Raw genomic sequence first — 14,886 nt, 5'->3', positions numbered from 1 at the left:
TGACCAGAGGGTGGTGAGCAACTCTGTTGTGCATCACTTGTTTCTCGTGGGTTTTTTCCTCCTCTCTCTCTCCTTTTCCTTACAGTTACCATTGTGTGATGGTGTCACTTGCTGTCTTGCAGGAGGACCATCAGTGGCAGCATCAGTGGCAGTGCCAGCAGCTACAGCGGCTCCAGCTCCCGATCCAGGTCCTTGTCTCGGTCTCTCTCCAGATCTCATTCCAGATCATCCTCTGCCTCAGTCTCCCACTCCCCATCTGGGTCCAGGAAATCCAGGTATCCGCAACCCTTCATTACTGTTAAGTAGGAGAGATTATGACTGTTCTGCACTGTTGTGGTTTTTTGCAGCAAAAACTCTCTGTAGCTTCCAGTAGCAGAGGCTACAGGTGACTGGGAGGTGGGATAAAGTTGGTTTTGTGTTACAGATCCCAGGTACTGAATTATGACAAGAGTACAGTGTTGGAGAGGGACTTTTCACAAGGGCATGGAGTGATAGGATGAAGGGGAATAGCCTTAAACTGAAGGAGGGGAGGTTTAGATGGGATACTGGAAAGGAATCCTTGCTTGTGAGGGTGGGGAGGCCCTGGATGGGGCTTGGAGCAACCTGGTCTAGTGGAAGGTGTCCCTGCCCGTGGCAGGGGGATGGAACTGGATGATCATTCAGGTCCCTTCCAACCCAAACCATTCCATGATTCTGTGATATTTTCCTTGTGGTTTATTCATGGAAATTAGCTTGTCACATGTGCCCAACTGCCCATTTAGCCTAAATTGCTACCAAAACATCTTATAACCACATCCTAATTGCTTTACAAGTGAACAGTTTCAAGCTACAGAGCTTTCCTCTCCCAAAGCTCTCCTACCTCTGGTTCTTGCATGTCCTTAGGGAAGATGCTTGGCCTGTCAGAAGAGGTAGGTCAGAAAATCCCTGAAAGGCTCAGCTAATGATATTTTTCTTTTACTGGCAAAGTTGCACAGCCAGTTCCCTTTGTGTTTAGCCCCAAGTGAACAGTTCTGAGGCTGTTAGTCTGTGGGATGTGTAAACACCAAACTCCCTCCAGCAAAGAGTCATAAAATAAACCTCTTTCGAGTCATTCATTCAGCTTTTGCATCTATTCACACACAAGAGTCCTTGAAAGCTCACAGGCACAGCCTTGAAACACAGTACTTCCCTGGGACACAGATTTAAGGGTAGACCTCTAGTGCAAAACTAGTGGATTAAGCAGGATTTGGCTCTGAGCAGCATTAATTCACATCACTGAACTCTGTGGAACTCCAAGCTTCAACATCCGCGTTATTTTACGGAAATCCAAACTTGTTTACCACATGCTTGTCACATTCATCAGCTCAGGGGTGATGCAAGAACTTCAGAGAGCTGGGCACGGGTGGGAAAAATGAACACAGGAGTTGCTTGTGTGGCTCTGGGGCTGTGGGTGCTGCTCCTCCAGGGGTGTGGGGAAAGGGAAAAACGGAGGAAATACGGTGTGTGCCCAAACCAGCTTTGCTGTGACATCCTGTAGCCTGGACAAGGAGTTTCTGGCTCATCCTGTCACCGTTACAACAATCCGTGTGACCTCTCAGAGCTCAGCTCCATCATGTTCAGGTCAGATATCAGGAAAAGGTTCTTCCTCCAGAGGGTGGTTGGGTGCTGAACAGGCTCCCCAGGGCAGTGGTCACAGCCCCAAGGCTACCAGAGCTCAGGCAGCATTTGGACAACACTCAGGGACAGTGGGATTGTTGGAGTGTCCTGTGTAGGGACGGGAGTTGGACTTGATGATCCGTGTGGGTCCCTTCCCACTCAGAATATTCTATGATTCTATGATGCCAGCAGGTACAGACTCTGCAGTTTGTAGCAGGGTTGGTCTGTGCTGAAGCTGCTACAGCCTGTTCAGTTATCCCAATCCAGCCTCCAACCAGGGAGCCTGGATCTTGCTGGCAGGGCAGGTTGGTGTGGCCTGTGGAACAGGCTGGAGAGGCTGCCTGAATATTCATGGAGTTAACGTATATCTGAAATGGTTAGGGGTGGAAGGGACCTTAAAGCTCATCTAGTCCAACCCTCCCTTGCACTAGACCAGGTTGCTCCAACCCTGTCCATCCTAGCCTTGAACACTTCCAGGGATAGACACTATTAGGAGATGACCATCTTGGAGGCATCCTCCCTGTCATTACCTGTCATGACAGTAAATGTTTGCCAACACCAGAAACCCTGCCAGGGAACCCTTGCCCTGAGCCATAACACTGACCTGTGACAGCACACCCTGCTTTCACTCCTTGTTTTTCTGGGCAAACAGTGACCTGTTTCCATGTTACCTTAATTACTTTCTAGGTGTACATCTTATGTGTTTGGGAATTTTCATATGATCAGCACCCCAGGACACACGGCCTTTGTTCCTGGTCGTTGCCTGCCTTTGAGCTTCCTGACATCCAGCCAGGGGAATGGAAAAAGGTCTCACCACTGCCTGATTGTTGTTGCTTTCTTGAGCTGTTGTTTCTTTGCAGGTCCCTGAGCGTGAGCAGCGTCTCCTCAGTGTCCAGTGCCTCGTCCAGCAGCAGCTCCGTGCGCAGCGCCGACTCCGAGGACATGTACGCGGACCTGGCCAGCCCCGTGTCCTCGGCCAGCTCCCGCTCCCCCACCCCAGCCCAGCAGAAGAAAGGTAGAGGTACCTGCTTTAGTGCTTTTTCCTCTATGGAGCCCTGGGAAAAGAAGGAAAGAGCAATGATCCTATATAACTTACGTGGGAATACTGTGGGCTCCAGGAAAAACGTTGAGCACAGACCAGGGGAGCCCAGAGGTGTCACCTGGGCAGGGTGAGGCCATGGAGCAAATTTACATTCACATCCTTCCATCCCTGTGCCTGTGGCTGTCTCATGCCTTTACCTCCCTGAGAGTTCTTCCTCTCTTATTCTCTTTCACCCTTGGAAGGTGATGAAAATCCGGACAACTCCAGTATCATGTTACTCTTTCTTTGTTGTTTTTAGACCGTAGCAGAGTTGGCGGCAAAAGCCTTTTGTTCTTTGTGTTTTATATTCCTCTCTTTGGAAATTCTGGTTTCCTGAATCCTTTGACCCCGGGGCCACGTGCTGTGTAAACTGATGTGGGCTTTTCCAGTCCCTGGAGCAGTGTCCTCTTGCCCTGCCCTCCAAAGGATTCAGTCCTAAGTCACCACATCTGCTCTCTGGTTTCAACAGGAAAGTCAAAAAAAGAAGACAGTGCTAAAGAGGAGAAGCGGAAACGGGATGTGCCCGCTCAGCTCCTGAAATCAGCCAAACCCACCCAGGGCAGCAAATCCCAACAGCTGCTCCAGAGCCAGCAGCCCTCGGCCCCCCAGTCGCAGCAGGGCGGCTTCAGTGGGCACAAGGAGATCAAACTGACCCTCCTGAACAAGGTGAGGGGGGTGGATGTCTGGGATTCCCTCCTCACAGGGATCCCAGCAATGGTGGGATGGATACGGGTGGAAGGGGAGGTCCAGGCTCCGTTCTGGCAGGATGAGCTCAGCCAGGAAGGTCTGGAGCTGGATTGGAGGGCGGCAGACAGAACCAGTCTGGCAGCAACACACCCTGTGGTGGCTTCAGTTTGCGACTGTGTTGGCGGCTTCCCTGGGGCACATTCCTGCTGCAGCTTCAAGGGCTCTTCCCGCTTGCTCGAAGGCTGCAGCCAGAGTCCCACATGTGCCGGGGCCTTTCCCACTGGGAGCATACTCCCGGCACGCTTCCGAGCACGCTCTCCTCCCACTGGAGCGAGCTGCTGACGAGTCATTCGCTCGAGTCAGGAGGTAAAAGTGTGCCCACCTGGCTCTTCCCCCTTTCCCACTGATCCCGCTGCCCCAGTTGGGAGCCTCCAGCAGTGATCGCAATCCGGATCATGTGGGAGAGTTTGGCCTCGTGGGGTTTTGTGCCGGGGCAGGGTGTTGGCCCCGCTCACGTGGGCAGGTTCCTGTTTTTGAAGCGTTAATATTTTGCTCTGACAGCCCAAATTCCCCGGCACAGTCTGAGGCTGCAGATTTTTCTACTTCCCTGTGCTCTGACGTGAGGCGGCTTTATCATGGCCAGGAAGCTGCTCCGTAGGGAGGAGTGTGCAGTGACACATGACTGCCAGCACCCTCAGAGCCTGGAAAAGGCAGGGCTCCACATGCCTGCTTAACATCTGCTATCCTTGGTGCTGCTGGAAAAAAAAACATCCCAAAAAGGTGCTGTTTTCCTGTTTCTATTCTGAAAACAGCACAGCGTTAACCCCCAGTGCAAGAGGATGTTGCCGTTGCCTTCTGATGGTTGGAAATTACACGATCCAGGGGAGGTTGGGACTGGTGCATGGAAAGAGTTTAATGGGAGAGGTGGTTGCACAAGCCAGGTACCATTGCAAGGAGGTGATGGTTCCTTGGAGGGAAGTGGCTGCTCAGCTCCATTGTCTGTTCTAATTCCATTTCAGGCAGCTGACAAAGGAAGTAGGAAGAGATACGAGCCAGCAGACAAGGACAGGCCAACCTCCCCTCCAGCCAAACGGGCCAACCTGTCCCCTGACAGAGGTGAGACATCAGCCATCCCAGGGTTCCTGACCTGGCTGGGTTCCTGCTCCAGGTTCCTGCTCTGGGTTCCTGCTCCAGGCAGTGCTCGGGTGACAAATGTCCCATGAAAGCCTCTGCTCCAAGAATCCAATAACCAGAAGGATTAATTACAGTCATGTGTCCTTCCAAAACCTCAGAGTGTGTGATTGCCACCAGATACTGGGGCTGTATTGCCCATCCTGCTGCAAAAACACAGCAGAGGGGGGCCCTGGTGTGGGTGAAGTTGGACCAAACCTGGCCTTACCACACTGTCCATTGGGCACATTGTGCCCATTGTGGCTCCACTGTGTCCGTGTAAGTCCTTTCTGAAAAAATAACCCCCTTGCTCTAAAGACACAGAGCACTCATCTCCATATCCATCCCTCCACAGCTTCCTGCTCGCTGCTGGTGTCCTTGGATGTGGCTGTCAAAGTCAGAGGAGGTTTAGATTGGGTACTAGGGAACATTTTGTGGTGGAGGCCCCATCCCTGGAAAAGTATTCAAAAACTGTGTGGATGTGGCACCTGAGGACATGGTTCGTGGTGGACATGGTGGTGCTGGGTTGATGATCTTAAAGGTCTTTTCCAGCCTTAACCATTCCATGATTCTAAGTCATAGGAGTTTCCTTTACTGCATCCTGGAGTTTTCTCTCCTTGGATTCCAGTACATCCCAGTGAATCTTACCCTGACAGACAGGCTTGTGGCGGTGCTTAGAAAGGGAGTGCGGGCTGCCAAGGCCCCAGAATGGATGGATGCAATAACTGCCTGCATCACCCATCCTGTGAAATGAGATGATTTCCCCACTTGTGTGTGACACAATCCACTCTGCCCTGGATGTTTAGAAAGACTCGGGCTTTCCAAGTGTTCTCCCAGGCCTTGAGTCCTCACCAGAGGCTGTAACACCTCGGAAAACCAAGCTGGTGATCCGAAGAGAGGGAACTCAGTGCCACACTCCAGCCTGTGCTGTCGCTGCCAGAAAGCACAGGGGGTGGGGGGAGTTGGCAGCCAGAGGTGGCTGGTTGTGACGTCGAAGCCAGCGCTGCCACGTGATGTTGTTTTCCCTGGTGGCTCAGCTGTAGGTGGATCTTGTTGACTCTGGGTCCCAGCCAGCAAGAATTTGTGTGCTAATAACCTGGTTGCATTCGACTCCTGCAGAGGCAGCATGGACGGGACTGGGTGAGGTTGAAGTTCACTGGGATCTAGTTCACAGGCTGCTGAGTTGCAGACGAGTGAATGGGCCAACCCAACGTATTTTACAGATATAAACATAGATGTAATTCTGTACTATTTCTTGTCTTGGTCTTATAAAGCAATTTTTAAGCTGTAGCAAATCACAGAATCATGGAATGATTTGGGTTGGAAGAGACCCTAAAGCTCATCTCGTTCCACCCCCCCTCCATGGGCCAGGGACACCTTCCACTAGACCAAGTTGCTCTGAGCCCCATCCACCCTGGCCTGGAACACTTTCAGTGATGGGGAGTCCAAGCCCTGAAGTCTCAAATCCCAGTGGCAAAGGTATCCTTGGCTGACTTGGGACTGAGCCCCTCGGTGTTCCAGCACCAGACTGGTCAGTGGTGGTGCCCTGAGTCAGTCTCACCTGGATCTGTGGTGTCCAGAGCCTGGGCTGTCACAGTGTCCATCCTCGGGAGCAGAGGGATGCCCTGACACACAGAGGTGCTGCTGCCAGGAGGGACTGAGCACCTTTCCAGGACCCCAGTGAGCTTCCCTTCATCCCTGAGCCCCCATGACAGTTCCAGGCAGGGCATCACAGCTCAGCCTGTGAACAAACATGGGAGTGATGTTGCCTGAAGGATGGTCCTGTTGGCTCCAAAAGCAGCAGAGCTGCCCTCACCTGTCACTCTTTGAGCCAGTACACCCTGTGACCTTGCCAGTGCAGAGCCAACAGGTTTGCGAGCAAAAAATGCCTTATTCCAGCAGCTGGAGGATGAGGAGAAGCCAGTGCCCTCCCCACAGGTGATGATGTGTACAGGGGACTGTGGGGCACAGCCCTCACTGGTTTCTCTGCTCCCCCTGTAGTGGGGGGAACGCTGCAGGAGGTTCTTTTCCTGGCTGCTGCTGGACTGGGCCTTTTTTTGGCATGATCTGGTTTCAAGAGAGCACTGATACACTGCTGGGAGGGTTCAGCAGGTAGAGAAGTGAACTGTGCCTTGGTGACAAGCAGGAATATCTTCCTCTTTCTTTTCCTCTCCCAACAGGCTCTCGCGACAGGAAGGCGACTGGGAGACTCTCATCCCCCAAACAGGAGCGACAGAGGGGCCAGAACCCAAAACCTTCCCCTGCCCAGGCAGACAGGTGAGTGCTGCTTGTTCTCTGGGCTCCCTGTGGGCCAGGCTGGGCTCACACTTTCCCAGGGCAGCTCCAGGGCTCTAGGCCTACAGTTCCCAGTTGCCATGGAGCACAGCAGGAGGAAGGACGCGCTGCTCCCTGGGCAGGTGCCAGAGGTGCTCAAGGCTCCGTGCAAAGCTCAGCCATTCCAGCTCGGAGACGAGCCGGAGCCCAGGGGTTTTCTTGAGGTCAGTCCCAGCAAGAGGAGCCAAGTGGGTCAGGTGTGAGCCCCGTCAGTGCCTCGTTTAGCATAGTGTTAATGAGCAAGAGAGTACAACCCCTTCACCCGCTGCTACCCAGCTCCTCCTGGCACCTGGCTCCAGTGCCTGATTCCCATTTTTCCCAGCCTGGCTCACCTTGCTGCTGTGACACATTAAAACGTGTCCCCTGACAGCCCTGGCTTTGCGCTTTGCCATCCCCTCAGGTGACAGGTGACCAGCTCATGTCCAAATTCCTGGCAGGCTGTGCCCACTGCTGTGCTGGGAGTATCCCATTGCAGGACTGGACATGTGGCTTCAAGGGCTGAAGATTGTGGAGCACCTGGGGCTCCCTCAGGCCCACAGCCAGACAATGCTGCTTTGCACTTCTCCGGTGTCATCTCTCCAAGGATCTCTGGAAGCAAACGCATCCCAGTGTTCCTTGGCTGACTGCACTTGTGCCATCCCTTCCCTTCCCTTCTCCCAGCTTGGGCCACGAATGAGCCTCAATTTCCACGTCTCAGAGTCTTTCCAAACCAAAACCTCACCCTGCTGCCACAGCCCTGTCCTGCCTCAGGCCCTCAGGTCCTGTTTTCCAGCAGTGACGGGAACCTCAGCCATTCCAGCCCAGTGCTGGTATCACATCAATGATTCCTGACCCTCTAATCCTGCTGCTCACTGAGTTGGCAGTGGCACATGGTGGATTTGATGTACCCTATGCCAATCTGGGGGATAGGAGGGGGTTACAGACACACTTGGTTTCTCCAGGGCACCACAAGGCCCAGTGGCATCACAGGGAAGGGGCTGTCAGGATTTGGGATTGTGGGGCTGCTCCAGGGCTGCTCACCCCTCTTTGTGTCTCTGCCACTCCCTTGAGCTGCCCACTGCACCCAAGAGATGGCACAGCCCGTGGTGCCGAGTTTATTCTGGGACTCTCCCTGGAACAGCTGATTTTTTTACTATTTCAGCCAGTTTTTAACCCAAGGCCTCTCATTTTCTCTCACCAGCTCTTGGAGTGATGTGTTAGGTGTGACACTTCCTGATAGATTAGTTTAGATCAGAAATTAGGGAGAAACTCTTCCCTGTGATGGTGTGAGGCCCTGGCACAGGTTGCCCAGAGAAGCTGTGCCTGCCCCATCCCTGGAAGTGGCCAAGGCCAGGTTGGACAGGGCTTGGAGGAACCCGGGCTAGTGGAAGGTGTCCTTGCCCATGGCAGGGGGTGGGACTGGATGAAATTTTAGATCCCTTCCCACCCAAGCCATTCCATGATTCCATATGGTTTAGTGGGCATGGTGGGATCCAGTTGAAACTTGGACTTGATGATGTCTTTTCCATCCTTAATGATCCTGCCAGGGCAGATGTCTTTGAGGTTTTTCCAGTGCCTCTCACCTACCTCTCCCTTCTCTCTCACACAGGAAACGCCAGCTCTCCCCTCAATCCAAGAGCTCCAGCAAAGTCACGAGTGTCCCGGGCAAGGCATCCGACCCGGGTCCTGCAGCCGTCAAGGGGGGCAAGTCCAGCACCCTGTCACGGCGGGAGGAGCTCCTGAAGCAGCTCAAGGCGGTGGAAGACGCCATCGCTCGCAAGCGGGCCAAAATCCCGGGAAAAGTATAGTGGGCCATGCCCTGTAGTGACTGTTGATGTTTTTATAAATAGTGGAAAAAGCGGCCACTTTGGGATTTTGCAGTTCTGTCTTCATTTTGGCTGCGATTCTTTTTAAAAAACCCACACAAAACAAAAAAATTAAGGAAGTTCTGTCAGCCGAGACTCCCGCGACGACTCGCTCCGGCTCCGTGAGGGCCAGTGGCTCCGGAGCCGTGTAAATTCTGCACAGAGGACTCCAGCCCCGTGGGATGCTCCCACTTCTCCTCTCTCCCCTCCCCTCTTTGCTAGCCTCGAGTTGTATTCTCCTAGTTAGCCCTGCTGTGTGTTGAGTGTCTTCAGCAATGCAGTTCTAGTTCCTGTGTGCCGAGAGAGCCGAAAACTGCTGTGAACTGCTGGCAACACCCCCTCCTCCCCCAGGAACAAATATATATATATTCTTGCCTCAATCCCTTCGGGAATGACCTGTCCTTTCTTTGGAGCAGCGGATTGGTTCAGTTGATTTCCCAGGAGCCCTGCAGGTGTTGTGGGCATGTCCGTCTAACAGGAGGGTCCTTCTTCCTTTGATTTTTTTCCCCCTCTTTTTTTCTTTTTTTTTTTTTTTTTTTTTTTTTTTTTGAGGGATCTCCCTGAAATAAAGTATTTTGATAACCAGTTTTTCCTTTTACTGCTCTTCTCTGCATCCTCTCTCCACCCTCTCCCCTGCCTTGGGAGTCTGTACCCCTCAGTTTGAGGGGGGTTGTAGTTTATTTTTCCAACTCTGCCACTCCATGGAGCTGGAAGAGCTGCCCTGTCTCCTGGGGGAGCAGCCAGTATGAAAGCAATATCCCAGTGGTGTGTTAGTGGGGAGCTCTGCAGCTCATGCCCTGGCTGGCATCGTCTGGGGGGTGCCTCTTATAAAGCCGCCTCATTTAGGAGTGATGTTTAGGGTCCCTGAACCCCCAATCCCCTGGAATTTCACTACCTTCAGTCTTATTCCTTGCTCCCAGTGTAAAACCGGTATCCCACTGGTAGTGGGGGTTATCATCTGGGGGTCCCTCTGACAAACCCCCCTTATTTAGGGGTTGATGTTTGGGGTCCCTGAACCCCCAGTGTGCCTTTCCCCTCCAGCCCTGCTCCTTGCACCCAGTATGAAACCAGTATCCATTGCTGGTGTTAGTGGGGGCCCAGCGTCTGATATCACCTGGGGGTGTCCCATATAAACCCCCCTCAATTAGGGAACCATTTCTAGGGTCCCTGAACTCCCTGTCCCAGGTTCCAGCCCTGCTTCTGGCTCCCAGTATGAAACCAGTATCACACTGGTATTACATGTTAGTGAGGGACATCATCTGGGGGTGCCTCTGATAAACCTCCCTCATTTAGAGGTGATGTTTAGGGTTCCTGAACTCCTAATGCCGTGGAATTTCCCATCCTCCAGCCCTGCTTCTTGCACCCAGTATTAAACCAGTATCCCACTGGTGGTGGTAAGTGGGAGTCTCTGCAGACAGTGCCAAGGGTGGGATCATCTGAAGGTCCCTCTGATAAATCCCCCTAATTTAAGGAACAATATTTGGGGTCCCTGCCTTCCCAGTGCTCTGGAATTTCCCATCCTCCAGCCCTGCTCTTTACACCATGAAACCAGTATCCCACTGGTGCTGTTAGGGGCCACTGGGACATCCTGGAGCAAAAAGTGGGGGGTAATCGCTGCCCTTCAGCCCTTTCCAGGGTTGCCTAACTTGGGATTTCTGCTCCGGCAGCCCCGGTGATATCACTGCTTGGGTGATGCAACGGGCATGGCCTGGGGGATGCCCATCACCGTGTCATCGGGGCAGCCAAGCCTCTGGACACCCTTCCCCATCCTCCCTCCTGAAATCCTGGAGGTGTCAGGCTGTATTCCAGGCTGGCACACGTGGAGTAGAGAAGGAAGTGCACCGGCCCGCGGGGAGGAGGAAGGAACCTGGAGCTGGAGTTTCCAGGTGTGTGCACATCACCTGCCGAGCCCTATAAAAAGGCGGCGGCAGCGGCAGCGCTGCCACTCGGCCGCCTCATCCCTGGGGCAGCACTTCCCAAGGGGTCCCCTCGGAATTTTGGCGTGTTCCCCCCTAAATTTTGGCGTGTTCCCTCGACACCTGGCTGATGGTAACGTGGGGTTGGGGGGGGCTGGGAGGTGTGAGCATGGGGCTGCTGGGAGTGTGTGGGCACATACGTGTGTGTGTGTGTGTGTGTGTGTGTGTGTTACATGTTGTGCAGGGCTCTGTGTGTGCATACACACCTGTACACAGGTGTGTTTATGTGTGTGTGTGTGTGTATGTATAAGGATTCCCAAGCTGGAAGTGTGGGAATATGAAGGCTGGTGTGTGTAGATACATGCCAATAACATGCGTGTGCATGTGGACAGGTGCGTGCTGCTGGGTTTGTACTTGGACATATGTATTTATGTGTGTTTATATGCATATACTTATGGTTTATGTGTTTGTATGTATATATGTGTATGATATGTGGGGGAACATAGTGCTCCAAGGGCTGCCCAGAATTATGTGCACACCTGCGTTTGTGGCTTCTGGGGAGGGGCATGTGTGTGTGTCCATGTGCCCACGGAGGGCAGTTTGGATGTGTGTGTGTGTGTGTGTGTGTGTGTGTGTGTGTGTGTGTACGTGTGCTGGCACACCTGGCCATATGCATGTAGGGATATGTGCTGTCAGCTCTGCGTGGGTGTGGAGATGCACCGGGGCTGATACCGCTGTGTTTGTGTGTGTGTGTGTGTGTGTGTGTGTGTGTGTGTGTGTGTACATACACGTCTCTCTGTGTCCATACGTGTGTGTACATACATGTGTGTGCACATGCATGTCTATGTGTGCACATACGTGTGTGTACATGCATATGTCTGTGTGTGTACATACATGTGTGTGTACACGTACATGTATCTGTGTGTGTGCACATACATGGGTCCATCTGTGTGTGCTCAGGTGTCTGTGCACAGCAGGGTAGTGTGCATGTAGATGTGCATATATACATGTATATACATACATACATATTTTTGTACATATACATATGTGCTTGTACCTATGTATGTGTGCATACACACTGGTGATAATGTGTGTGTTACACACGTGCTGGTATCTTCACATGTGCACACACGTGTGCCTGTGCTGATACTCTGTGTGTGTGTATACGCTATCAATACACACATAGTTTTATTTATTATCGCAAGTTTTTAATCTATTATTTATATTTTATAATTTTATTTAATAATATTTTAATATAACAATAGAAGTTATATTATTTTATTGTGTATAATTTTATTATTTAATATATATATTTATATTATTTATTTATATTTAAGTGGTATTTATTGTTTATTTATTATTTCAGGTGTGCATGCACACACACACAAACAGAGGTACTTTCTATCTGTGTCTGTGCCTGTACACAGATGTCTATAGGTGCATGTGTGTGTGTACGTGCAGGTAGTTTCTGCATGTGATTAGCTGTAAACATGTTTGGGTGCACATGCATGTTTGCACACACATTACTCCTGTAAGGGTGGGGGTGTGCTATATGTGTGTGCTGGCTCTGTGAGTGTACATATATATATACGTGTGTGGGTATGTATGTATACATATATGTGTATATGTATGTATATGTGTGTGTGTACGTATGTACATGTGTACATATATATACACACGAGTATTTCTCTGTGTGTATATATGTGTATATATACAGGTGGTTGTTGTGTATTTATAGCTCAGGGTACATGTGTGTGTGTGTGTGTGTACATGCCTGTATCACATATGTGCTACAGCTTTAGGGTTGGGGGTATGTATAGGTGAGTGCTGGCCCTCTGTGTATGTGTGTGTGTGTGTGTGTATATTCTGTATTCTGTGTGTATATAGATGTATATATGTGTATATAGAGGTAGTTGCTGTGTATGTATAGTTGTGGATATATGTTGATTTTGTGTGTGTGTGTGTGTGTACATCTGTCTTGCACACACATATGCCACTATTTTAGGGGTGGAGGGATGTACACATCTGTTCTAGCCCTCTTTGTGTACACATATATATATATATGTGTGTGTGTATATTTTTATACAAATATTCCCTGTGTGTCTATATATGTACAGATAGTCACTGTGTATGTATGGGGGGTGATGTTGATATTGTGTGTATATGTGTATCACATATGTGCGCTATTTTTTTAGGGGTGGGGATATATAGAGAGATACATAGCTACACAGATATGTAGATATAGAAATATATAGATACAGATATTGAAATATAGAGATAGATAAATAGATATAGATATACAGATATACAGAAATACAGATATATATAGATACACACACGTGCCCACGCTCTGGGTGCTGGTGCACATGTGGGTGCAGGCTCGCATTTTGGGGAGGCTGTGCTGCAGCTCTGTGTGCCGAACCCCCCCATGTCTGGAGGGTGATGCCAACTCACCCCTGAGCCCTCTGGGGGTGTGTGGGGGGTTATTGCTGTGTCCCCTGACCCGCTGTCTCCCGCAGGGCTGGCTGGGTGCCCTGGCACTGCTGGGTGTGCTGGTGCTGTGCAGGGGGCTGCGGCGCCCCGGGGGTTCCCCGCACTCCCACCCCGTGCTGTGCTACAGCGGCGCCGAGCTGGGGGACGAGGCCCCCGCGCAGCTCCTGGGGCGCAGCCTGCGCTGGGACCGCTACGTGCCCGTGCAGCTGGTGCCACAGCTGGAGCAGCTGGAGAGCACCAGGCACCGGCGGCACCGGCGGCACCGCCCGCACGGCTGCCCCGCGCTGCAGACCCGTGCCAGCCTCCGCAGCGAACCCAACGAGCGCTCCATCTCCCCGTGGCGCTACCGGTGAGTGCGCGACACCCCACCGGGACCCCAACCCGCATGTCCGCCCTTCCCGCTGCACCCCCGTTGGCTGATCCCAGCCGGGGTGACCCAGGGGGCACAGGGAAGGGTCTCACCGAGCGCGTCCCCGCAGCATCGACGAGGACGAGAACCGGTACCCGCGCAAGCTGGCCTTCGCCGAGTGCCTGTGCAGCGGCTGCGTGGATGTCAAGACGGGCCGGGAGACGACGTCGCTCAACTCAGTGACCATCCACCAGACCATGATGGTGCTGCGGCGCAAGCCCTGCCCACACCCCGCCGGGCTGGGCCTCGTCACCTTCGAGGTGGATTATATCAAGGTGCCCGTGGGCTGCACCTGCGTCCTGCCCCGCACCAGGCGCTGACCCTCCCCTGCTCCCGTGGAGCCCCTGTAGCGTGACCGTGTCACCGCGTCCCCCTCACCCGTGCTTGTTTTAGAGCACCCACCCACAGCCAGGGCATCCTCCCAGCCCCTTACCTCATTATTTATGAGTTATTTATAAGCCTTGCAGCCAGGGGGCTTTTTTTACCCCATATTTATTGCTGACTCCCCTGGCTGCAGCTGTGACTCCGGGTCCAGCATCGCCCCACAGTGCTCGAGACCCCCCGGCCAGACCTTGCGAGCGCTGCCCAGGCACTCGCTGGTTATTTATTCCCCCTAAAAGCTATTTATTGTCTCCTCTCTATGTGCTATTTAATGCTGCAAATAAAAGCTGACCTTCCCCAAAACAGTCCTTGATCTGTTCCCAGTCAGGGCAATGAAATGTTGGGAAGCGGAGGCACATCCATGGGTGTCCCATGGGGCAAGGTAAGGCTGTGGGACATCCCTTAGCCCCAGCGTGGTGGGCAAAGCACCAGCGCACCCAGTGCAGCAGGGCTGGGTGAACCGGGAGGTTGATGGAATGGGCAGCAGAGCACGGGGGTGCCACCCACCCCCAGCAGCCCAACACCCACACCTTCCCCGTCCCATGAGCCTGGTGCCACCTGCCAGGGTCACCCCACCTGTCCTGCCAGCACCTGGGCGAGCTCTGGGGTGGTTGTGCCCCCCCAAAAAATTGTTTGTGTAGGGAGGGGGTCTGGAGCAGCTGCTGATGCCCAACAGAGTCAAGGTTTGGCACCCACATCACACCCAGGCATCTTCCAGCACCCACAAGTGGAACTGGGGAAGGGAAATGACCCCACATTCCCTGTTGGGGCATCATCCCAGGTTTTGGGGGCTCCTCTGGGACACTCTGTGCAGCTCTAGGGCAGGGCCCCTCCAGTTTTACCCCACTGTTGGGTCCTTAAGGATTTTGGGAGGGGACCCTGCAATGGCCACACTCTGTGCACACCCACTCTGGGTTTGCCCATAATCGCACCATT

The 14,886-nt window shown here is 52.6% G+C and overlaps 2 protein-coding genes across 9 annotated transcripts in view; both read left to right on the top strand.

Annotated features, from left to right (window-relative positions):
- ZC3H18 (zinc finger CCCH-type containing 18) overlaps positions 1-8,800 on the top strand; it is a 46,348-nt gene extending 37,548 nt beyond the window's left edge. For 6 of the 8 annotated variants that reach the window (XM_027646925.1, XM_027646924.1, XM_027646922.1 and 3 more), the window contains 6 exons: positions 123-275; positions 2,496-2,656; positions 3,186-3,382; positions 4,423-4,519; positions 6,754-6,850; positions 8,496-8,795. In XM_027646925.1, coding sequence (XP_027502726.1) covers positions 123-275; positions 2,496-2,656; positions 3,186-3,382; positions 4,423-4,519; positions 6,754-6,850; positions 8,496-8,694 — 904 coding nt within the window. In that variant the 3' untranslated portion in view covers positions 8,695-8,795. Of the gene's footprint in view, positions 1-122; positions 276-2,495; positions 2,657-3,185; positions 3,383-4,422; positions 4,520-6,753; positions 6,851-8,495 lie in introns of all 8 variants that reach the window. The other 2 variants (XM_027646923.1, XM_027646921.1) reach the window with 1 other exon arrangement.
- Positions 8,801-10,454: 1,654 nt separating this feature from the next.
- IL17C (interleukin 17C) lies at positions 10,455-14,875 on the top strand. The gene is made up of 3 exons (XM_027646953.1): positions 10,455-10,637; positions 13,187-13,509; positions 13,640-14,875. The coding sequence occupies exons 1-3, from the start codon at positions 10,455-10,457 to the stop codon at positions 13,887-13,889; spliced, it is 756 nt and encodes a 251-aa protein (XP_027502754.1). The 3' UTR covers positions 13,890-14,875.
- Positions 14,876-14,886: the final 11 nt, after the last annotated feature.

This window comes from Corapipo altera, unplaced genomic scaffold (assembly GCF_003945725.1).
Source record: "Corapipo altera isolate COAL_440 unplaced genomic scaffold, ASM394572v1 62, whole genome shotgun sequence".
Lineage (NCBI taxonomy): Eukaryota > Metazoa > Chordata > Aves > Passeriformes > Pipridae > Corapipo > Corapipo altera.
Note: the sequence above shows the minus strand (reverse complement) of the source record. Positions and strands in the feature narration are given on the sequence as shown.

Coding starts and splice junctions, on each gene's coding strand:
- IL17C (XM_027646953.1), top strand. CDS start 10,455: ATGGCCTGGGGGATGCCCATCACCGTGTCATCGGGGCAGCCAAGCCTC. Junction 10,638..13,186: donor CCTGGAGCTGGAGTTTCCAG/GTGTGTGCACAT, acceptor TGTCTCCCGCAG/GGCTGGCTGGGTGCCCTGGC. Junction 13,510..13,639: donor ATCTCCCCGTGGCGCTACCG/GTGAGTGCGCGA, acceptor GCGTCCCCGCAG/CATCGACGAGGACGAGAACC.